This window comes from Emydura macquarii, unplaced genomic scaffold (genome assembly GCF_026122565.2).
Source record: "Emydura macquarii macquarii isolate MOO-44397 ecotype Brisbane River unplaced genomic scaffold, CSIRO-AGI_Emac_v2 contig_2531, whole genome shotgun sequence".
NCBI classification, from domain to species: Eukaryota; Metazoa; Chordata; order Testudines; family Chelidae; genus Emydura; species Emydura macquarii.
Window position 1 is genome coordinate 2060678 of NW_027132668.1, and position 24588 is coordinate 2085265.

Below are 24588 nucleotides of genomic sequence, written 5' to 3' on the forward strand. Positions count from 1 at the left end.
GGTGGCAGGTAGGTGCGGGGAGCCGAGCTGGGCCGGCTCCGTCCCTGGGAGGGGCGGGGAACCGCGGCGACGCCCCGGCTTCGGGGGGCGGGCTGGCGGGAGCTGCAGCCCCAGGCGCCGCGCCTGCTGTGGGGGCTGTGATCGTGCGGCTGGGCTCCCCACGGGTCCCGGCACACCCGTCCAGCCCGGGCCGCTGGAGCCGGATTAACTCCGGGAGCCCTTGGCCGGGGCCACCGGGGTTACAGTCTAATGCCTCTCCGCGGCACCTGCCGGAGGGGTCGGGGGGGGGGGAGGTGGGGGCACGGTGCTGAGGCTGAGCGAGCATCCCATGCAGGCTGCGGACTGGAGGAGTAACCCGACCTCCACCGCCTGGGCAATGGGAATCTGCCCCCCCGCCCGCGCTTCTTGACGTGATCTGCCTGGCGGCTGTGCCAGCGATCAGGACTGACCAGTGAGCCCAGCTCTCAGATCGTAGCCAGGTCTCTGTGCCATTGCCCACTGACATTGCCCCCGTCCATGTGGGTAGCCAGAGATCGGTGGCGTGGTAGCTGGAGCTCCCCTCCGCGCACACGTGTTTTGCGGCTGTATGTTACGCAAGCTGAGGGTGAGTAAGGACAGCAACCATAGCTACTCTGTTCTTCAGGTGGTTTCTTAAAATTAATTATGACTTCCACTTAATGCAATTATGACTTCCACTTAGTGTTAGCTTTGTCAGTTGCCAGAAAAACCGAGCAAGGAAGAAAAAGAAAAGAAAAAGAGATTCTTGCTCAGTTTGGAACAAAAATCTCTGAAATTGGAGCTTCCATTTAAAATCAGTACAAACTGAGCTTCAATTTTTTAAACCTATTTTCCATCGTAATAGATAATATTAAGAATACTTAAAATAGCACACAATTTCTGAACGCAGTTGGCTTTATCAAACGGGATGCATGAAAACATGTTCAAATGGGATGAGCTTAATATATATAAAAAGAGAAAATAAGTGGGTAAGTTTAGTTTTGCTGTAATACATATATACTATGTATATATATATATATATATTCACTGTGACCTGTCAGTGAATATATATGTTACAGTGTAGGGTCTCCTATTCATTTTAAGTTTAGTTTTGCTGTAATACATATATACTATGTATATATATATATTCACTGTGACCTGTCAGTGAATATATATGTTACAGTGTAGGGTCTCCTATTCATTTTACTGGTGGCATGACACATTATTCAGAATGCCATGTAGTTTTAGCTGTGTTGGTCCCAGGCTATTAGAGAGACCAGGTGGGAGAGGTAATATCTATTATGGACCAGCTTCTGTTGGCAAGAGAGACAGAAGTTGGTCCAATAAAATATATATATGCAAAAAACTGGGAGTATTGGTTTCCTGCTGCCTGGAAAAGTTAGGTCATCCAGAGTGTGCCATAAAATCTACCTTTTAATGTCCTGTATTAAAAGAGGACATTTTTGTGGGAGGGGAGAGGAATTGGAGCTAAAGTATTGTCTCTTTTGGATGGGATGGTATGGGTATGAGAATGGGGTCACAAGATTGGATCCAGTATTTTTTTGATCAGGTAACATTTTTTGTCTGCAAATAACACACACTGATTATTTTAATGGCTCTTTTACGATATGTGAATTTCTGAAAGAAATAATGCACATAAGAACCCTTTACTTTGCCTTGGCTCTGTGATCTGGAAGATCATGCGGGAGAACAGTATCCACAACCACTGTACACTCCCTTGGGCATGCAGCACAGAGCTGTGACTTCAGTTAAAACATATAGAGATTGAACCTGCAACTCAATCACATTGTTCTTACATCTCCAAGAAATTACTTATTCATATGTTTTTGAACTATGTGCAAATTCTTCTGCTTTTTAGTTTTCCATTTGGGTTGTTCTGAATGGTTTTCATTTTACTCACAGAAAAATATCTAATGAAGATAACTTGGTTCCTAATCCCCCAACTGCATATACCCATGGCTGGACCCCAATGATATCAGCAAGTTTTTTGTACGGGGGTCCACCCCTTCAGATAAAGTTTCAGGATCAGGTTTTAAATCTTCAGTAACAGTTTAATGTACAAACACGTGTCACGTGATCCTTTCCTGGAAGGAATGCCTCTGCTTGCAAAGATTTTAATCCAATTATAGAGCAATTCTCTTTCGATCAGAAGTGAGAAAATTAGGAGGTGCAGAGTGTTACATGATGAGTAAAGGGCATCAGAACATGTTGCTGTTTATAAAAATCATTAAAAAATACATTTTCCTTTTTCCTGGTACAAAATACAAATGGATTTATTTAAAAGGGACAATGTGATATTTTGTCTGCCTCTGTGTGGTTCCTTTCATGTTGCAGAAACAGGACTCATTCAGATTTTACAATTTTGATCCATTTGTCTAGTCAGAAGGCATTCAAGGCCTGCCTAGAAAGAATGCCATTAATATGCAAAGTTCATCCTACATGCACTGAAGGCTACAATTCTTTAAAGATTAGATTAGACTACTTCTAGTGTTTTAACTGGGTAGATCAATAGTCAAAGGAATAAAAAGGAAGTAAGATGGGGAGCATGCACTGAGGAATAGTGGGAAATGAGAAGAGTGCAGCTTGGTTAGCGTAGGGAATCTGATAGGAGGAACATTTAAGGCTTGATCTTGTGCTTAATCAATGGGAATTTTGCCACTGACCTCAGTGAGTGCAGAATTAGGCCCTCAAAGCACATTGAGTGGCAACCTACATTCACAGTGGTGGATATTTCTCCTCTTCCTACAGATCATAAGCAGAGATGAATCTGGTTTAAGCTGTTTTGTGCCAGTGTGTGGGAGAGATGTCCTCTTTAGAGCTGTCCCACACCATGAACAGTGGCATGAGAGAGGCTTAGGTGGATTGAAACAGCAGTTTGGAGAAGAGGGACAGCCTGCAGGAAACCGCACTGGAGATTTGGCCAGAGAACAGCAGGAACAGGAACAGCAGGAAACCTCAAGGTTTCATTTCTGGGGGCACCCCAACAGTTAAACTAAACACAGATAAGACAAACTGGAGGCTAACATATCTAGGATTAAAAATCTACTCAAGCTGTGCAAAAGAGTTATAAAGGGAAAGTGACAGAAAATAACTGGAGGTCAGAAATAATCCCATTCTTTGATATAACGTTCCCTTTCCATCAAAATACTTTCATTTTTTAAAGTGACGTCAAGGTGTTCTGCTAAGTTAAACGTTGGTACTTATGTATTGAATTCAATGAGAAAATGTCAGGTTTCATCGTTATAGGAAGTTTCTGAAACGACACCCCAAAATCTCTGTCTTTACTTTTTAGTGCTCAATATTCTTGCAGCCATTCATCCTTTCTGATAGATAAGCAAGACTGGTCCTGTTCGGGACTTGGAAGGGAAACATATAAGGTGGAGTTGGTTTGTTTTTTTTTAAAAAAAGGCAAGCCGGTATTGCAAGATGTAGTGGTGGTGACTCATTACACAGCACTCTTTGGAGCTAGTCTCCCAGTATTGTGCAATAGCGTACCGCTCAGCTGAAAATGCCATCTTCGGCCTGAGATGAAAACCAGTGATCATTTAAAGATCACTTTTCACAGGACCAGGAAGGTTAACCCGAGAGTCCTGCTCTAATTGCACTTTAGGTAATTATATTCTTCCTACCTAAAATCCCTCTGTTGTTTCAACTGAAGAAGTTATTCTTCACTTCCACGTTTAATGTAAACTTCCCCTTTTAATAGAAAACAAATGCTGCGAAGCATGGCTGGTGTAGAACGCTCCCATTCTTCCATCTCAGAGATGGGTGCATTTCACTAGTGGGTAGATGATTTTCCCTTAATGTACTGCAAATTTATAAAGTGTGTTGAGAGCCTTCTGGAAGAAAAGTGCAATATAAATTTAAATAAAGTGTGGAGTGTACCTTCATATAATCTATTGAAATTCAGCTTTGAAATGTTTTTTAGAAAGCCATTATTGAGGTCTTTCTTTTTTCGCCCTTTCTAGTGAAACATGACAGCAACTATATTGTTTTCCTGTGGTATAACAGTATTTCTTTATTCAGTCAATGCAGGTAAGTTAATCAGTGGATCCTTAAGGGCTTGTTCTGAAATTAATTCTTTCATACACATTATAGTACTTTTTCCAAAGTAGTTATTTCCAAATATATGTACAACTAAAGATAAGCAATATTAATTATAGTGATACTTCTATGCTTTTAGGGGATGCAAAGGTTTCCATTGCATGCTGTTTTCATAACAGTGGAAGTCTTTGAAGCAGATTGTAATATGCAGCATTCTTGCATATTGAATGCCTTCTTGAACAACTTTTGGGGCTGAATGTGTCCACATTATACTGAAATACACACAAAGTCATACATTTGAAGATATCAACTTGGTAACTAGTTGATCTTTCTACCTAGTTATGATAACCTACTTTTTATAATAGATATAGATCTGAATTGCATCCATCTTTCTCTGCCCTACAGTTGTGGATTTACAAACCAGACCTCCTCCTCCTCCTTCTGCTCGCTCTCTCTCTCTGCATTTTCAATAGATCTGATCTGAATAAGATGCTATTGGGGACAGACATAATTATTGCAGTCTATTTTGTATTTTCATAGAATGTTACTATTGCAAATTGTACATCTTTAATTAAAATAAAAATAATGTATGAATTGCTGAGTGATATCCATGTACCATGGTTAATACCATGCTTCCTTCTCATATATACTAGCACATATAAATGACTATAATATGGTAACCATAAAATGCTTCTTCACCTGATGTAACAGGTGGAACTTGAATTTAAATGTGTGCACGGGAGAACTATCCAGTTTTCCTTAGCTTTGTTTTTTAATATAATATAGCTGAAGCTTAAAAAAAAAAGTGTAGAGGAGGTGCAGTATGAAAATTTATCTTAACATATGCAGTGATGAAAGAAATTGTGGCTGGGCTTCCACAGGTAGAAAAAATAGTTTATTTGAATTAGACTGTCATTTGCACAGTAATATGCCATATTGTCCATTGTTATCTGATCATATAATAGTAGTAATAATATCATAGCTATAATGCTATGTAGTTGCATATATTGCCTTTATATTCCAAAGGATCCTAAATTGTTTTTCAGGCTAAAGGTCAAATCCTCCTATACAAAAACTTGCAGCAGGGCAGAGTCTGATTAAAATAAACTTGCTGGTAGATTCTCTGTACCTTAAATAATTTAAACCATGATTGGAGGACTTTAATAACTAAGTCATAGGTTAGAGGTTTATTATAGGAATTGGTGGGTGAGTTTCTGTGGCCTGCGTTGTGGAGGAGGTCAGACTAGATTATCTTATTGATCCCTTCTGACCTTAAAGTCTATGAGTCTGAGTAAAAACTCCTTGAATTTTCATTCACTGAGTTTCTAATAGATCATAGTAGGAGGGGTGGGTTTTATGTCTGTGGACAGACGAGCTGTGTGGCTCTCCAACACAATGGATGTCCTAACTTCTGTATGAAAAATTTGTGGCTAGCAGGCTATTAGTGTGGAGGGGCCAATCATGCCTGGCTGCTCTCCTCCATGGCAGCAGGTGCTTCCATTGGCCTGTCTACTTATGGATGCATCTGATAATTCTTACCTGTTCCATGAAAGTGCTAGATGGCACAGAGTGGGCTTCCTGGAAATTGATATTGGGAGTGAATAAAACATGACACTGTTTTGGAGACCACTTAGGACTTGGTGGCAGAAAGGAGCCTATCCCAATACCCTTTGTGGTTCTTAATGGCAAAATCAGGTCAATATTTGCATATGTTTCATACTCTCTACATTTAAAAGGGGAGGGATTGCTTTGGCTCTATAGGGACAGAAATGACTTCACACACCACTAAAATACAGCCCTTTATCACAGGCTCTAGCAACAGTTTAACAATGCACAGTACTACAGAAAACCAAGTTGAAGTAGAGCATGAGGAAGAGAATCATATCCAATGGACATAAAAGGAATTTTAGATGAGCAGCATGTAGTCACTGAGTCTGAAATATGACCATGACACTGGAGTTGATACCTCTAACAAAAGGCTCATAGGATTGGGTTTTTCAGAAATATGCACCGCTGGGCTAAGTCTCCTCCCATTGAACCCCACTGAATTCAGTGGAAGCAGAATTAGGTCAGTATTGAGTGCTTTTAAAAATCACACTGTTAGCACTCATGAGAACGTGGCTGAATGGAAACCCCTTTATATTTGTACAATTCATACTTTCATCTTCAAAATTCCATTAACTTAATGCTTTTCCACACAAAAAGATGGGGGTATGCATTATTCTATCTTGATGGCTTATTTCACATAAAGACGCTAAGTTAAGAAACAAAGAAAGAACAAATAAGAAGTTTTTGTGTGTGTGGCAAAGTTAGCTGTTACCGCTCAAGAAAGAGATCTTGGAGTCATTGTGGGTAGTTCTCTGAAAACATCCACTCGTGCAGCAGCAGTCAAAAAAGCTAACAGAATGTTGGGAATCATTAGGAAAGGGATAGATAATAAGACCGAAAATATCGTATTGACTCTTTATAAATCCATGGTACACCTACATCTTGAATACTGCGTGCAGATCTGGTCACCCCATCTCAAAAAAAGATGTATTGGAATTGGAAAAGGTACAGAAAAGGGTAACTAAAATGATTAGCAGTATGGAAAAGTTTCCATATGAGGAGAGATTAATAAGACTGGTACTTTTCAGCTTGGGAAAGAGACAATTAAGGGGGGGATATGATAGAGGTCTATAAAATCATGACTGGTGTGCAGAAAATAAATAAGGAAGTGTTATTTACTCCTTCTCACAATACAAAATATAGGAGGTCACCAAATTAAATTAATAGGCAGCAGGTTTAAACAAACGAAAGAAAGTATTTCTTCACACAGGGCACAGTCAACCTGTGGAACTCCTTGCCAGAGGATGTTGTGAAGGTCAAGACTATAATGGAGTTCAAAAAAGAACTAGATAAGTTCATGGAGGATAGGTCCATCAATGGCTATTAGCCAGGATAGGCAGGGTTTGCTGTTTGTCAGAGGGTGGGAATGGCCGACAGGATGGATCACTTGATGATTACCTGTTCTATTCATTCCATCTGAAGCACCTGGCTTTGGCCACTGTCAGAAGACAGGATACTGGGCTAGATGGCCCATTAGTCTGACCCAGGATGGCTGTTCTTATGTGCTTGTGTGTGTGTGTTAGAGAAAACAACGATTCACTAACATTCTGAATCTAAGATAAAAAACAAAAATGGCAGCCGTATGTGAGTAGGGATTCTCCTAAATTTAAAGGAGCAGCACACAGAAAACAGAATATCTCATTTCAGTTGCCTAGCTACATTCACCACATTGTTTGAGTATGATTTTGTGATCTCTTCCAGTCTGAAGATGAATTACAGTAGTTCTCTGTCCTGTAACTGAATTAAGGATGAATGTTGAAACCGTAGTAACCTTTGTCAACATAGTAAAGAAACAAACTCAAAATTTTCTTTCACAGTTTTTAAGCTCTTGTCTTGTTTTTCATTTTGTCTTCCTCTAGAGGAATGCAAAGTCTATGATGTGAATGATGTGCTTCTTAAGCAAAATTTCGTACATGAAGGACAGCCTCTTGCTGTCAACTGTTCATTACAGAAAATATTGAATCTTGAAAACAAAGACTACAACTTGACTTGGTACAAAACTGGTAGCCAAACATCTGTGGCCAAAGACAAACATTCCAGAATTCACCAGAAGAAAAACTTCATTTGGTTTCTCCCTGCAACTTTAGAAGATTCAGGATCCTATGAATGTGTTATAAGGTAAAGACTTTTTTTTTTTTTTAATAAGTTACTCTACTGCAGAAGTGAGCTGCAAAGGTATGTGTATGGTTTTGTTTGTTTGTTTGTTGTTTTTTGCAGGTGTGGGGGTAATAATCAGTGTATAGTTACATTTCTTCACAAATACTGCTGTGGAGGGAATTAATACAATAAAGGGCATCAGGGCCGGCATTAGGGGTAGCAAGCAGGGCAATTGCCCGTGGCCCCGTGCAGAAATCCAATGTGTGAGCAGGTAAGAGAGGCAGGATGGGGGCCCACTTCTTAATTTCTTGCTAGAGGGCCCCAGCAAGTCTAACACTAGTTTTGGAGGACATGTTCATAATATTTTTACCCTTTCAAGATGGGCCAGATACAGAATATTCAGGAGAAAAGTCAGCTAACTATAGAAAGTACAGACTTCCAAATCCCTCGTCTTCTTCCTCCAAAAGAAGCTGTGTATCCTGAAGTTGTGAGGCTGTACCCGTGGATAATATGATAAGTAGTTTAATTCAGCTATTTTGTTCCTTGCAGGAATTTAACAAGCTGCAGAAAAATATATATGAAACTAACGGTTTTCAAGAATATTTATGGTTTATGCTTTAATGAAAAATTTGCGATTGGGGAGGAGATACTAACATCATCAAATGCTAAGGTTGTGTGTCCTCATTTGGATTATTTCAGAGATGAGAAGAATACTTTGCCCATTCGGTGGTATAAGGTAAAAAAAAGCACTTTTTGCAGTGTAATAACTCCTTAATATGCAAACCATAATCAATGTTTTTAAATATCAATCACTGTTTATGAACGGCAATGGAAAAACTACAGCATTTTTTAAACGAGAAGAGGTTTTGCAAAATAAACTCAGAAATGTATCAAAGGTGACAATTACCCTTTAGTTTTTGTTCTCTAAAGGCATATACTAATTATTGACCCCCTACCTTTTAGTCTGTGTCTTGTATTTATGAACTATGGATCAGAAATTGAGCTCAAATTTGAGCGACTGAACCACATAGCCAGTAAGTGCCATATTCTTACATGCTAGTGAAGTGTAACTGCCTTGAATATAATTTTCTTGTGAAAGCAAAATTAGTAAACAATTTTCTCATTTTTCTACAGGAAAGGTATCTGGTACAGGGTTGCTATGCGTAGAGCCCTGCAAATCCGCGGATATATGCTTTATATTTGCAACCATGGCTGTGGATATCCACAGAGCATTTTTGTGACTTGTAGATGGACGCAAATCCAAATTTTATATATAAAGCCCTGCAAATTTGCAGATATCCACTTTATATCTGTGAATATCCACAGATCATTTTTGTGGCTCGGATGCAGATACAAATTGTGTATCCGCTCAGAGCTCTAACTATGCTCTTGTGCTAAGGCTGCTTAACAATTCCTATAATAAAATTATGTTACACAGACAAAATGGCAGTGGATGTTGCAGCTGTTTCCCCCATCCAGATATTCTTTGGCATAGCAGAAGGTCTGCTGGGCTGAGAGCCAAGAGACCATGATGCTGGGGGTAAAAGTTGGGAAACTAAGTCCAAAGTCCACTCAATTTGGGCATAATCAATTTTTTCTTTTATTTATACAGTTTCTGGCAGAATTATTGTCATTTATAGCATCTGGACATACATTTATGCCAGATAAATAATAATAGACCAGACAGAGTTGGCAAAGGGACCAAGGTACCACATTCTGGGGCACTGGGCAGTCCTCCTAGGATTCTTGATGGTTGTTTCCCCAATCTCTTGGTCTGGCACTTCAGTCCTATCCTACAGTTTCTGGTCTGGTGTTTTTCCAGTTTGGGCCCTTGTTCACTTAGGTCTTTTATACATTTCTGTATTGCAGATTACTTAATCTTTACCCAATTGACTTTTAACACATCAACCCCTCGAGTTTTAGACAACTCGTGCATTACGCATGCACAAATGTCAAGTACCCAACTTCTGCATTTTTTTCTACTGGTTTTGCAGTTTTGATGTCATGTTGTTTTTTGTGTCACCTTGTTCTGGATCTTCTCGGTAAAAAGGCTTCTTGTTGTTACAAGCTTGTTTATTTCTACTCCCCCAAATTCCAGCACAACATGTTGCCTTTGTTTTTCTGGCAATAACATCATTTTAAGCAGAACATCAATTCTGTATACAAAAATTTGGCAAAACCGCACTTACGCCAGCAAGGCTTCGGCCTACCTCATTTGTACTCATTCACTACCCATAATTACAAGTCATTAAAAACATAGCTATCAAAGCTCCAAATCTTACCATTAATTCTTCATTTTATATTTCAATGTAATAAGTCAGTATATGTGATCCCCTTGTACCTTTTAATCTGTTAGAAAGGTTGGGGGGAGTTATGGAGCACATGATGTTCTTTAATGTCAGCATTTCTTATCTTCTTTAAACATGGGATTTTCATTCAAAGTCCAGTTCTGTCTGTGAATGAATCATTAAAAAAAAACTTCATTAAAAATTTTCCTGTGAATGCATTTTGAGGGGAGTTTCAGTTTTAGGACCTATATTTAGTTGCTTTTAATGGTACTCCAACAATAAGTTCTAGATTCATCTTTTCTACACTGGTGTTTGGTGCCCTTCACAAGCCTTAGTAGTGAGCAAGAATTCAAACCCCATTGAGATGTTACACAGAGTTAATTTTGAAAATGCAGAGAACAGAATCTATATCTCTAATATGGCAGATTCAAATCTTTTCCTTTTTCCCACATTCCTTCTGCATCTGTAGCCCACTGTTCTCAGGTGTTACAGGATTTCCTCCAGTGGCTGGCACACAACCTGTTCCTGCTGTTTGCTGTTAGTCCTTTACCTTAAGTGGTAGAGATCTGTGCAGCAGTGTTGAAGGCGCAGAATTCAAGGCACCTTGACTGTTTATAAAGGGGACTGTTACAGTTGTACATAATAGACTTTGTTTTTTCTTAACTAAACAGTCTTTGGTAATTACATAATTAAAAAAACGACATTAAAAGAATGCTGTTAAAGTTGTCCAGTAGCGCATTCAAAAACAGGAAATGCCAGAAGGTTCTGTGATCTAATCCTACCTCTGCCACTGACTTACTGTCTGACTTCGGCAAGTTCCTTTGTCTTCCTTTTGCAGCTTCCCCAACTGTTAAATGTGAATAATAATAATTATCCACTTTCCTCACAGGAGTGTTGTGAGGGTGGATTAATGTGTGTGCTATCCAAAGCTCCATTAAAAAAATTTAAGTATTCTGAAAAATCAGGCACTAGGTATGTCAGATTGGGTGCCCAATCATTGAGGTATCCTAAATTAGTGGATATTTCTGCAAATTCTGACCTCTCATTGCTTTAGTTCCCCCTCTGTAAATAAGTTACTGTAGGTAAGCCTGACTGCGGACAGACCTAGAGTTTCTTTGAATCACGACCTCAGAGCCTAGGAAAATGTTTGTCTTTTTCCAAGACAAACCAAGGAGACTGTCCCAGTCTTATGGTCCAGGAAAAGTTTAGGCTGCAGCATACAGGCAAGGCCTGGAGGGATATGCATTTTATTCTATCTGTGATTTAACAGAGTATTGTAATTGTGTTTAGGAGTGTAAACTGCTTGAAGAGAAAAGGTTTTTCTCTTCCAATGATTATCTTGTGATTATCAATGCAAGTCTACATGATAAAGGAAACTACACATGCAGAACATCATATACTTACGATGGAAAACAATATAACATTTCACGAGACATTAATCTAACTGTTACAGGTATATACCTCTTATTTTTAATTATGTCATTGTACTTCAAAAATGCTATCCAGATGTGTGTTTGTATTTGTGTGTGTGTGTGAGAGGGAGAGAGATGGTGGCTTACATTTCACTTTTGTATTCTTGTGGTCCTGCTGCTGATTCAGGGTTGATCCCCCTCTGTGAAGTTAGAGCAGCCCCAGAGCTTAGAGAGGAAAGAAGAGTAAATTAACCTAAAGTAACAAATAAAAAAAATCAAGGACTTGACCTTACGTTTTAATACTGAGCACTATCTAGTCAGAAGTCACTGCTTGCATGTCTTTCTTTAAGACATTCTTTGGGAATGTCATCATTGTGGTAGTGTAGCGCTTACCATGTGCGGCAGCTGCCATTGAATTTCTAAAATATCTTTGTCTTTTGCTTAGTGAGCCCACCAAACACACCACCAGAAATATTTTACCCAAGAAACAATTCCATTGAAGTAGAACTTGGTAAGTTTTCTTATAACAAAATATTAATGTGTATCCTAAACAGAATTTAGAACCGAGAGGATTTCCAGTTGCTGTTTGCTTAGTCGTATCTTCCTTTACAGCAAAAGTACACCTTATGCAAGGAAAAACAACTAAGGATATGTCTGCACAGCAGCTGGGTGCTTTCCAGCATGGTTAGACAGACACACTAGCTTTGATCAAGCAAGCATGCTAAAATAGCAGTGTGGCCACAGGAGCCTGGACTAGCTGCTCAAGTTCAATCCTGCCCTACCCCCTGGGTACGTACTCAGGTGGTTCGCCCCAGCTGCTTTGGCCAGGCAAGGTTTTCAGCATGCTGTCTTGAGCAGAGGTAGTGCATGTTTGTCTACCTGCACTGGGAATCACCCTCCCAGCTACTGTGTAGGAATATCCTTAGTGGCCAAGAAACTCCATGAGATTCAGCTCAGATGTTCTCTCATATATTGACTTCCTGAGGGAGAATAGGCTGGAAGACATAAGAGGCTGGATGCTCCCAAATCCTAGGAAACTTCCAGGGAATTTTTTTGAGGGGCAGAGGAAATTATGTGGAGGCCCACATTTCTTTCCCCAGCCTTCTACATCACTGTAGCATAGCTCCTTCTGTGTTCTTTGGAAGTGGCTGCTCTGGAATGCCTTCATAAAGGGGATTTCATAGCACAGATGTGGAACAGATCCGTGTGACTCTTTAGGGGGACTGATGCCACAGAGAATGGCTATTCTGTCCTGGATTCAGCTCTTTCTTGCCCAGCCAATCCCCTTCCTAACCTGCAGATCCCTGAATCCGTACACTTGGGACAGAGGGTCCGTGAGAATGGAGTAGGAAGGAAGGGAGAGTACAGTGCGGAGTTGCTGTTATTGCTGTGCCCGTCCCCTGCCCCGCCAGGCCTGCAGCTGACTTCCAGTGGATTTTGCATTCTTATAGGTATTAGTGAAGGGAGTTGTGTAGCTCTTAACTACAGTACAGGAATTTAAATGCCCACTTTGTAATACTGTCTTATAGGCTCACGTGTCATAGTGGACTGCAATGTAACAGGCGCTGAAGTGTTTCAGGTGTACTGGACAGTCAACAACATGTACATTGATATATATTATAACAGTAGAGTTTTTGAAGAGGAAGATTATCAGTAAGTATACTTCCCAATCAGAATACATTGAATTACCAACTAAAACCTTGTATAGAGTCTCTGTTTCGTTTGAACAAGCTCTGAACATTTACTGTTATAAATAAACACACTTTTGTCATCTTCTAATTACAGTTGGGGCTGGTAGGCACTGCCTTTTCCTCAGGTTCCCAACACTTCTGCTTAGAAGACCCTGTTTTCAGCTGCTTAGAACTTTGCCAAACTTGAATTGTTTGGGCTGAAGTTTTACATGCTGGGTTCTGCCTCAACCTGATTGATTAATTTGAAATTCCAGTCAAAGTGAGGTTGGACAAAATGATTTCTCTCTCCCTCTCCCCCTCTCCCCCAAGGAATTTCTCCCCAAAATTCTGGCAACCTTTCATTTGAAACCTGCTTTGGAGCCAGGGACTTGAAATTTGGCAGGGTGGGTGGGGGCGTGTCTGTGCCAGGGATGTGCATTTTGCCATCCCCGTGAAAATCTGCCCAAATTTGGCCAAGTTATGAGCCTTAGAGACTTGCTAGATTTTACAGCTAAATTCCCTGAAGATTTCGTCTACACAGAACATTTTCCAGCAGGGATCAGAAGGATTTTCCTTGCAATTGCAGCTCTGGGATGCTGCAGGACGGTCTGGGTCTGGGCATTTGAATTGAGAGCAGGGAGACTCCCTCTTCTGTGCTCTCAATGACTCCTCCTCCCTCCTGCACTGGGCCCAAGCAGTGTCAGAGAGGAAGCTGTCAGATTCAAATGCAGAGGGGACAAATGCCAGACCTGTAGGGGAGGGAGTGGGAGTAGATATGGACAAGGAACATTTGGGAGGCAGAAACTGTGATTGAAGACTAGCAGGAAACTGGGACTTGGGTGGGCAAGGAGACTGGGGCTGGGACCTGAAGAGGTAAATGGGGTAGGACAGGGAACTAGTAGGTGGGCAGGACTGATATTGGCTGAAGAGCTGGGGGAAGACTGGGACTTCCTGAGCAATGAGACTGAGACTGAGAACTAGTGGGGTGAGGAGAAGAGGTGGTGGGGGAGGGGAGGAACAGATCTGATGATGAGTCTGGGTGCAGGAGAACTGAGACTGTCTGGAAAAGAGACTAGGACAAGGAGCTGGGTGTTGGGGAGGAATTGTGGAAGGAAGTGACTGGAGGCCAGGTTTGGGGAGAAAGATGGATCAGATGAGGAGATGGGATATGGGGAACTGGGACTGGCTGGGCAAGGAGACTAAGGTTGTGGGGGAGGACTGGGGCTGTGACAGGGTCCTAGGTGTCTCAAATTGGGCATCCAAAATTAGACACTTTTTTACCTTAATCTTTCTGTGCCTCAGTTTTTTTATCTGTAAAACGGGGCTACCAGAACCCCCTCACTTCATAGGGATTTTGTGAAATTAAATTCATTAATGTTTGTGAAGCACTTGGATATTTTAATGATGAAAAACCATAGAAAATCCCATAAGGAAATGACTAATTCTGTGTTCAGAGCACGGTTTGAAATAGTGTGTGGTAAATAAGGTCAAGAGGTTACACATTGAACAACAAGAAGAAAATAAAATATTGTATAGTTGTCCCTCCCTCCTGTGCACTGAATGACGCAGGGTCCTGTGGAAAAATAGCAAGTGATCTTGTAATTAAAGACTGTATCAAAATGCAGCCATAGAAGGGGCCCAAATAAGCCTGCATTTCCTAACTTTTGACCTTGCAACCTCAATAATATTTTTAGTGTAGTTTTTTTTTTTTTTGCATGTAATTCAATGTAGATAATTAATCCATATGTCCCTTATTACAGTAGCCAAACCACTCATAGCTTGTGGTCCAGAAACTGAGATAGAAGGTCTAGCCTTCATTTATGAATATATTTAAATAATTAGTTGACATTTCAAATGATAAGTAGAATATTTTCAGTAGCAAACATTGGTTGGATAAGTACACAGGTTCTTTAATGTGAGACACATAATATAAAATTAACAAGATAAATGAAACCCCCATTCTCCCGGTACTAAAAAGTTATGGTTTCTAATGCAGCATTTACCCAGTCACACTTTATGGCACTCAGTTACTAACCAAATGTGTGATCAGGTTAGTACCACAGTGACTTTGGAAAATACCATGGAGAAGAATTTGTGCTGAACTCTTAAAGGTACCGCACAAACCTCACAGCCTAGGGAAGGGAGAGCTAAGCACTCCTGGAGCTGAAATGGCAGCTGTGCCTGAGTGTGATGGTGCTACCCAGAATTATATTAGTATTATGGTCCCACCTGCTCTTGCTCCAATCCCACCCCTGGCCCATTTCCTACATCAGGGCTTGTGGTGGGAAGGAGGGACCTTGAGTGGCAGCCTTTAGCTGCCTTACGTATAGTTATGCTGGGGGGAATTCTCCCCCAGCCATCTCTGTGGCCTCTACAGCTGCTTCCAGAGTGCAAAGATGTTAAAAGCTCTAATATAATCCTTTCCTGACACACACGTGTTTGCAAGGTGAAATGTACCAGTATGTTTTTAATGCAGTAGTCTATAAAGCAAATATTTTACGCAATAGCCTACAGAAATTGTGTACCTTTTTGAGGAACCAGCGCACCAATTGTGTTTACATAAGGATGTCTCCTGATATCTATCCTGCATGTCAGAGATAGGCAAAGTGTTATGTAGGATCCCCTAGCACAGTGTTTCTCAACCTGGGGGTTTAGAGGGGTCGCAAGTGCAGAGCTGGTATTGGGGGTGGCAAGAAAGGCAATTGCCTGGAGCCACAGGGGCGCCATGAAACTAAGTTACATGCCTCAGCCCCGTGGGGGTGGGACTCAGGCTTCAGGAGTACAGTAGTTTGGAAAAGTTAAGAACCACTGCCAGATTCCAGCTATCTGTCAGTTCTGAAAAGTGTCTGATCAATGGTAGTAGTGTTGAAGATAAGTGACTTTTGTCCTGTTGTGACTGTTCGTGAAGAAACCCCTTCAGTCAGGATTATGTTGAGTTTATCACTGTATTTGCCACCTTTTGGACAGAGGAAAAACTTCCTTTGATGGACGCCCTTTGAGTACAGTGAGGCTCAACATTTCTGAAGTGAATAGCAAGGATTACGAACATCACTTTGTCTGCCATGCTTTGAATTCCTTTGGTCAAGTTGCAGCATATATTGCATTGAAACACAAAGGTAAGGCATTATCATGTTTTTGATGGATACATTTGACTTGACTTTCCCATGAAGAGTTTGGATACTGTGCTCAGATACCACAATGATGGGAGTCAGATAAGTCTCTAGATAAATAAAGTTAGTCAAAAGGAAAAGCAGTTTCAGATGTGTGAGTGGCTGAGAAGTGGGAGAGGCAGGAATAAGAGGGGAAGGTAGGTAGGTGTGGGGGGAATTTGGAGGGGAGATATGAAGATTTAGGAAATTAGATGAATAGACTGAGTACACAGTGTGGGGTAGATACTGAAGGGAAATTTTAAATAGCAGAGTGTGGATGGATTTCTACACTAGAGTAATTTATGAGACACTTTCAGTGAATAGAAATGAATGAACAAGGTTCAAACTAATATGCTGTAAGTTGGATGCTCAAAACTTGAGGCACTTAGTTAAAGGTCATTTCTGAAAAATTCAGCCTAAATGACCTGCTTATGGCCACACACTGAGTCAGTGACAGTACTTTGAATGGAAATTGAGTCTGTCCACTCACTAACTCACTCACTCGTTTTACACACTAACCATCGGAAATCCTCAACCTGGACTATGCAGAACAATGAACGATAGTGGGCCAAATTTAGGAGTTACTTTTGAAAATTTGTGTATTAATTTCTCTGTTCTGAGGTTTCTTCTATAAACTATAGCTAATACTATTTAACTCACAAAGCAGTTATGAGGATTTATTCATGCTTGTAAAGAGAATTCACATCCTCTGGTAACAGGTGTTTTGAAAGTGTAAAATGTTAACTATTTTCTTTTGTACTAGATGCCCTACTTGTTGCTTTGCCCAACCAATTATTGATATTGTTGCTGTATAGTAATACAGCATACAGTAATATAATATAATTTCTTTGTATAAAAATAATAAAATATGAGAATATAAAACTGTAGCTTTTGAAATTTTACTAGTTTTTTGTTTGAAAGGTCAAAGGTGCACAAATTTTGCAGTTTCTTATTTTTTCTTTTACTGATGCAGTTACAGATTTTCAGAGATCACTGACTGGAGGACTTACTGCATTGCTGCTTTTAACAGTTGTTGCTTTATTAATCTTCAAGCTTTTCAAAATTGACATTGTACTTTGGTATCGTAGTTCCTGCTGTCCTTTTGTAAGGAAAAGAGGTATGTCGGAGCAGGCAATTTGCTACTTTTTTATACTGATTCTTGTAACTTGTAGAAGGGTCTTTCAGGAAGAAATGACCACCATGGTAGAACTTGTTTGAAATTTACTAAAGAAATTGTAGTGTGTTTTCAAAGATGCAAGGTGAAAAGATTTCTGAAAACACTGAAGTGAGTGAGTAAAATGCATAACATGCTGCAATGATAAACACTTGTAAGTCTATGAGGCAATGATGGTTAGGTGATTCAACTGAAATCCATGCTTTCCCCAGGTCTGTGGATTGCTGTCTGCTTTGCAGTGGGCAGATAGCTAAAAAATACACCTTGCTTTGCCATAAGCTATATAGCTTACCAGTTGGTGACCAGTAGATGTCACCAGACCAACGTCCTGACATTTAACAGCAATTAAAAAAAAAAAAAAAAAAAAAGTTAATGGAGCTTTTTATAAGAGAGGCAGTATGAGATTTTGCCTTGAAGGTTTGTCGTAAAATCAGACTCTCAGACTTTTCTTAAGGTGAGAACATTTGTCTGCAAGTTCCTCTCTTTTACCCATCTCTTTCTCTGTTCCCTTCCTTTTAAAAAACTGAAAGCTATGAGAGGCAGATACCAAAAAGTGCCACCACTGCCCAATTCCTTGGTTAACCATGTATTTTATTACTTTGTGATAGTCATCTTTTATACACTGTGAGGATGTGAGCAAAGAATTGAGAAGGGGAGCAGGTACTATATGATATATTATTATTTGTACTACAGAAGTGCCTAGGAACCCCTATCATTGACCAGGATTCTGTTGTGCGAGGTTCTGTACGAACACTGAACAAAAAGATGGCCTTTGCCCCACACAGCTTACAATTGAAACCAGGCAACATCTTTTGTAGGAACAGGTTATTTCTGTTTTGGTCAACCCAAAACTATTTGTGAATTTGACACAAATTAGCCAAATACATTGGGCCCAAAATATTAATAATAATAATAATAATAATTAATAATAAGTTGGGGCTAAAGTCACAAAATAGTTAGAGTAGAAAGAGATGGTGCTGACGCTCCTCTTATAACAATGGGTGATAAGGGTGTAGCTCTTATAACTTTTAGCCCTGTAGTTAGGGCACTCACCCAGGATGTGGAGGGCCCAGGTTTGAATCCCCACATTAAAATAGGGTTTTGACCCCTGCTTTCCCACTTCTCCCACCAGCATTAGCTTCCTGTCCTGCACAGGGAGAGGGTTAGTGTTGAGTAGGGCTGGTTGAAATGTATTCTTTGGAAAATAATTTTGATGAAAAACGGATTTTGATCAAAAATAAAAATTTTCACAGAAAAATTTCATTTGACAGAATTTTCCAGTTTTTCAATGAAAAACCAAATTTTGGGTTTTTAGAATCATAGAATCATAGAATATTAGAGTTGGAAGGGACCTTAGGAGGCATCTAGTCCAACCCCCTGCTCAAAGCAGGACTAACCTCAGCTAAATCATCCCAGCCACGACGTTGTCAAGCCGCAGCTTAAAAACCTCTAACGGTAACCCACTCCAGTGCTTCACCACCCTCCTAGTGAAAAACATTTTCCTAATATCCAACCTACACCTCCCCCACTGCAACTTGAGACCACTGCTCCTTGTTCTGTCATCTACTGCCATTGAGAACCAGCCTAGCTCCATCCTCCCTGGAACCCCCTTTCAGGTAGTTAAAGGCCGTTATCAAATCCCCCCTCATTCTTTTCTTTTGCAGACTAAACAAGCCAAGTTCTATCAGTCTCTCTTCATAAGTCTTGTGCTCCAGCCCCCTAATCATTTTTGTTGCCCTCCGCTGGACTCTCTCCAACTTGTCCACATCCTTTTTGTAGTGGGGGGCCCAAAACTGGACACAATACTCTAAATGCGGCCACACCAATGACCAATAGAGGGGAATAATCACTTCCCTCAATCTGCTGGCAATGCTCCTACTAATGCAGTCCAATATGCTATTAGCCTTCTTGGCAACCAGGGCACATTGCTGACTCATATCCAGCTTCTTATCCACTGTAACCCTCAGGTCCTTTTCTGCAGAACTGCTGCCTAGCTTGTCGGTCCCCAGGCTGTAGGCATGCATGGGATTCTTCCATCCTAAGTGCAGGACTCTGCACTTGTCCTTGTTGATCCTCATCAGATTTCTTTTGGCCCAATCCTCCAGTTTGTTTAGGTCCTTCTGTATCCTATCCCTACCTTTCTGGGTATCTACCACTCCCCCTATCTTAGTGTCATCTGCAAACTTGCTGAGGGTGCAATCTACCCCATCCTTCAGATCATTAATGAAGATGTTGAACAAAACTGGCCCCAGCACCGACCCTTGGGGCATTCGGCTTGTGACCGGCTGTCAGCTAGACATGGAGACATTGATCACTACCCGTTGAGCCTGATGATCTAGCCAGCTCTCTATCCATTTTATAGTCCATTCATCCAACCCATACTACTTTAACTTGCTGATAGGAATATTGTAAGAGACTGTATCAAAAGCTTTGCTAAAGTCAAGGTATATCACGTCCACCGCTTTCCCCACATCCACAGAGCCAGTCACCTCTTCATAGAAGGCAATCAGGTTGGTCAGCCATGACTTGCCCTTGGTGAATCCATGTTGACTGTTCCTGATCACCTTCCTCTCTTCTAAGTGCCTTAAAATGGATTCCCTGAGGACCTGCTCCATGATTTTTCCATGGATTGAGGTGAGGCTGACCAGTCTATAATTCCCTGGATCCTCTTTCTTCCCTTTCTTGAAGATGGGCACTATATGCCTTTTTCCATTCATCAGGACCTCCCCCAGTGCCATGATCTTTCAAAGATAATAGCCAATGGCTCTGAAATCACATCAGCCAACTTTCTCAGCACCCTTGGTTGCATTGCATCTGGCCCATGGACTTGTGTATGTCCAATCTTTCTAAATAGTCCTGAACCTGTTCCTTCAGCACTGAGGGATGTTCACCTCCTCCCCATTCTGTGCTGCCCAATGCAGTAGTCTGGGAGCTGACCTTGTCTGTGAAGACAGCGGCAAAAAAGGCATTGAGTACCTCAGCTTTCTCCACATCCTCTGTCACTAGGTTGCCTCTCCCATTCTGTAAAGGGCCCACACTTTCCCTAATCTTCCTCTTGTTGGTAACATATCTGTAGAAACCCTTCTTGTTCCTTTTCACGTTCCTTGCTAGCTGCAACTGCAATTGTGCTTTGGCCTTCCTGATTTTATTCCTGCATGTTCGAGCAGCATTTTTATACTCCTCCCTGGTCATCTGACCAAGCTTCCACTTCTTGTAAGTTTCTTTTTTGTGTTTAAGTTCACCAGAGACTTCTTTGTTAAGCCAAGCTGGACACCTACCATATGTGCTATTCTTTGTGCACATTGGGATTGTTTGTTCCTGCACCCTCAATAAGGTTTCTTTAAAATACAGCCAGCTCTCTTGGATTCCTTTCCACCTCATATTAACCTCCCAGGGGATCCTCCCCATCAGCTCCCTGAGGGAGTCAAAGTCTGCTTTTCTGAAGTCCATGGTCCATATCCTGCTGTTCTCCTTTCTTCCTTTTGTCAGAATCCTGAACTCTACCATCTCATGGTCACTTCTGCCTAGGTTGCCATCCACTTCACTTCACCTGTCAATTCTTCCATTTGTGAGCAGCAGGTCAAGAGGAGCATGACCCCTAGTTGGTTGCTCCAGCACTTGCAGCAGGAAGTTGTCCGCAAACCTCTCCAAAAACTTCCTGGATTGTGTGTGCTCTGCTGTATTGCTCTCCCAGCAGATGTCAGGGTGATTGAAGTCCCCCATGAGAACCAGGTCCTGTGAACTGGAAACTTTCCCTAGCTGATTGAATTTTGGTTAAATTTCTTTTTTAACTCAAAAACGTTTTTGAAAAACATTTGAATATTTTTGTTCATTTTGTTTATGAAAAAATGCTAATTTTTTGGAGGTGGAAAATCTCCACCAAATCTAAAACCCCAAACGGTTCTCAAACTTTCTGGTGACAAATCTTGGGCTTTTCCCACCAGCTCAAGTGTTCAGGAACAGAGGGGCAGCTAGTGGCAGCATTGCTCTCTGGTTGGCCACACTGTCAGGCAGGAGCGGGGTTGGAGAGCAGTTTGGAGGAGGCAGGTACACTTTGTGGATGTCCTTGGAGGAGGCTGGAACTTTTTCCCCTGCAGATCCTCGGGTACCACATAGTGGCAATCCCCTTATCCATGAGGGGATAATGAGTTAGATTTGTGGCCTGTCATTCACCCTTTATTTTAGAGCTTTGTCAGCCAGAGGATTTTAAATACTAAACAATTAAAAATTGTAATAAATGTAGTTTTAAAAAAAAATTCTCTTGCTCTTTCTTTATAGCTTCAGATGGGAAGAGCTATGATGCATATGTCATGTATCCAAAAACCAATGGAGTGAGCTGCATCTACAACTTGGACTACTTTGTTCTGAGAATACTGCCTGAGGTCTTAGAGAGACAGTGTGGATATAATCTCTTTATACTTGGAAGGGATGATTTACTAGGGGAAGGTATGTTTAAAATAGGAAAATTAATGTTACCTTTGCTGTGTTTCCTTTTTTCCTATTGCTCTAAGATTTGTTGTGTGATGAAAAAAACAAAAACAAAAACGTGAGACTGACTATTTTTGTAAAACTAGTTTTGCAGAACTGACTTTACCATTGCTGATGTTTAAGAATGAGGGACTAAGGGCAACTGTTCCTTACAGAGAATTCCCTCTTCTGAGACAGAAATACAAGATGGCCATTATTTAATTTAAAAAAACCATCAAGTGGGAATAACAAGGGTACCAATCGTTGTTAATATAATAATAATAATAATGATATCTAGCTTTTATGTAGAGCTTTTCCTTAGTAGATCTCAAAAAACTTTACAAATGGCGAAACTGAGGCGCAGAGTGATGAAGTGACTTGTCTAAGGTAAACCAGCAGGCCGATGGTCAAGTGGGAAGTAGAACCCGGATCTCCTGAGTCCCAGTCCAGTGCACTATCCACTAGCGAACACTGCCTCTCACTGTACCATTAGTGGTTTTTGTGGTGAGGATGTCTGTTCAATGGGACCTAGACTACAAACTCATTTCACACAGGTCATTGACCAGCCCTCACATAAAAAGCACTTTTGATCGCTACTGATGTGAGCTGGATTTGAACTAACAATCTATTGTTGAAAGGCTCAATACTCTTACTAATCTCTGCGCCAGCCATTGCCCCATAAATATGTACTTTTAAAATAATGAGAAATCTTTTGCATAAGTTGAAACTTTTCTATGCCTACTTTGATCATTCTTGCATTACTTACAGCTGTGGTCAATGTTATTGATGAAACCATCAAACAAAGCAGAAGACTGATGATAATTTTAGAATCAGAAGCATCGAGTTACAGTGTATTAGAAGATACCTTTGAACAACAACTGGCTGTGTACAATGCTCTTATCCGGGATGAAATAAAAGTTATTCTGATTGAACTGGATGAAATACAGGGTTACACGAACATGCCAGAATCCATCAAATATATTAAACAAAAACATGGGGCCATCAGGTGGAAAGGAGGCTTCACAGAGAAATCTCAGTCAGCAAATACAAAGTTCTGGAAAAACGTGAGATACCAAATGCCACGCAGACAAAATGTGTTTTCCTCGGATCTGCAGTTGCTGCCAAAAACTTTTAGCCATTCTGCAGGAACAGAAAGATAATATTTTAATGGCACAGAGCAGCTCACTGTGAAATGTTGAATCATAGAATCATAGAATATTAGAGTTGGAAGGGACCTCAGGAGGTCATCTAGTCCAACCCCCTGCTCAAAGCAGGACTAACCTCAGCTATATCATCCCAACCAGGGCTTTGTCAAGCCTCACCTTAAAAACCTCTAAGGATGGAGATTCCACCACCTCCCTAGGTAACCCATTCCAGTGCTTCACCACCCTCCTAGTAAAACACTTTTTCCTAATGTCCAACTTAGACCTCCCGCCTTGCAACTTGAGACCGTTGCTCCTTGTTCGGTCATCTGCCACCACCGAGAACAGCCTAGCCCCATCCTCCCTGGAACCCCCTTTCAGGTAGTTAAAGGCCGCTATCAAATCCCCCCTCACTCTTCTCTTTTGCAGACTAAACAAGCCCAGTTCCCTCAGCCTCTCCTCATAAGTCCTGTGCTCCAGCCCCCTAATCATTTTGGTTGCCCTCCGCTGCACTCTCTCCAACTTGTCCACATCCTTTTTGTAGTGGGGGGCCCAAAACTGGACACAATATTCTAAATGCGGCCTCACCAATGCCGAATAGAGGGGAATAATCACTTCCCGTGACCTGCTGGCAATGCCCCTCCTAATGCAGCCCAATATGCCATTAGCCTTCTTGACAACCAGTATTGAGTATGAATTATTTGTCATCAGAAGCTTCTAGTGTGTATTACCAGTTGGTCACCTCACTCACTTACACACATTCAAGATTTAAAACAACTCTACAACATAATTTTGTTGTTGATTAAAAAATTCAGTTACCACTATGCCATTGGGCAGATATTGGGAGGTACCTGAACTGTTGTCTCAGTATCTTAGATATTTAAAGCTAACATGTAGCAGATGCAGTGGCACATCATTTTTGGAATTTCTTTAAAGAAACCTTATTGCAGAATAGTTTTTTGTTTGTTTTTAAATTAAGGGGAAATAATGAATACAATTAAATGAATATTCATTATGCTCAACTTTTTATACTGTGGTTTTGTTGTTAATATTTTTTTCTGAAAATAATTTGATCAGATTAAGGTACTTGCAAAATCAAGTCATACTTTTTTCCCTCATTTCACACTCCTCCCCTTTATTTTTATTTAGTTTCTTTTTGCTCTTTGAAGATATTTTGTTTTTCTAAAGCTCCTTTCATCTGAGATTCTTGAAATGCTTTGAAATTATTATTATTATTATTAGAAATTGTTAATTAATCCTTGCTGCATCTATAGTAGTTGTTTATTCATATTGCAATAATGCCTCTGGGCCCCAATCATGGATGAAGGCCTTATTGTGTTAGGTGCTGTACAAAGCTACAGTGAATTAGGTAACCATTATTTTACCCGAGCAAGTGACTCAGTAAGCCTGTGACAGACCAGAGAATAGAACCTGCTTCCTTGCTGCTTTCTTCCTGTCCTGCTTCTTTGTCCTGTGCTGTAGTCTTAAGAAATCTTTACTCCCTCCCACACACCCCTCC

General features: G+C 40.7%; 1 protein-coding gene across 1 annotated transcript; it reads left to right on the plus strand.

Annotated features, from left to right (window-relative positions):
- Nucleotides 1-415: 415 nt before the first annotated feature.
- Nucleotides 416-23218, plus strand: LOC137163346 (interleukin-1 receptor type 1-like). The gene is made up of 11 exons (XM_067563523.1): nucleotides 416-604; nucleotides 3987-4053; nucleotides 7530-7788; nucleotides 8317-8503; nucleotides 11346-11508; nucleotides 11913-11978; nucleotides 12997-13120; nucleotides 16105-16253; nucleotides 17260-17403; nucleotides 21739-21906; nucleotides 22696-23218. Exons 2-11 carry the CDS (start codon nucleotides 3993-3995, stop codon nucleotides 23085-23087), a joined length of 1713 nt encoding a protein of 570 aa, XP_067419624.1. The 5' UTR covers nucleotides 416-604; nucleotides 3987-3992; the 3' UTR covers nucleotides 23088-23218.
- The last annotated feature ends 1370 nt before the right edge of the window (nucleotides 23219-24588 follow it).

Coding starts and splice junctions, on each gene's coding strand:
- LOC137163346 (XM_067563523.1), top strand. CDS start 3,993: ATGACAGCAACTATATTGTTTTCCTGTGGTATAACAGTATTTCTTTAT. Junction 8,504..11,345: donor TGCCCATTCGGTGGTATAAG/GTAAAAAAAAGC, acceptor AATTGTGTTTAG/GAGTGTAAACTGCTTGAAGA. Junction 16,254..17,259: donor TATTGCATTGAAACACAAAG/GTAAGGCATTAT, acceptor TTACTGATGCAG/TTACAGATTTTCAGAGATCA.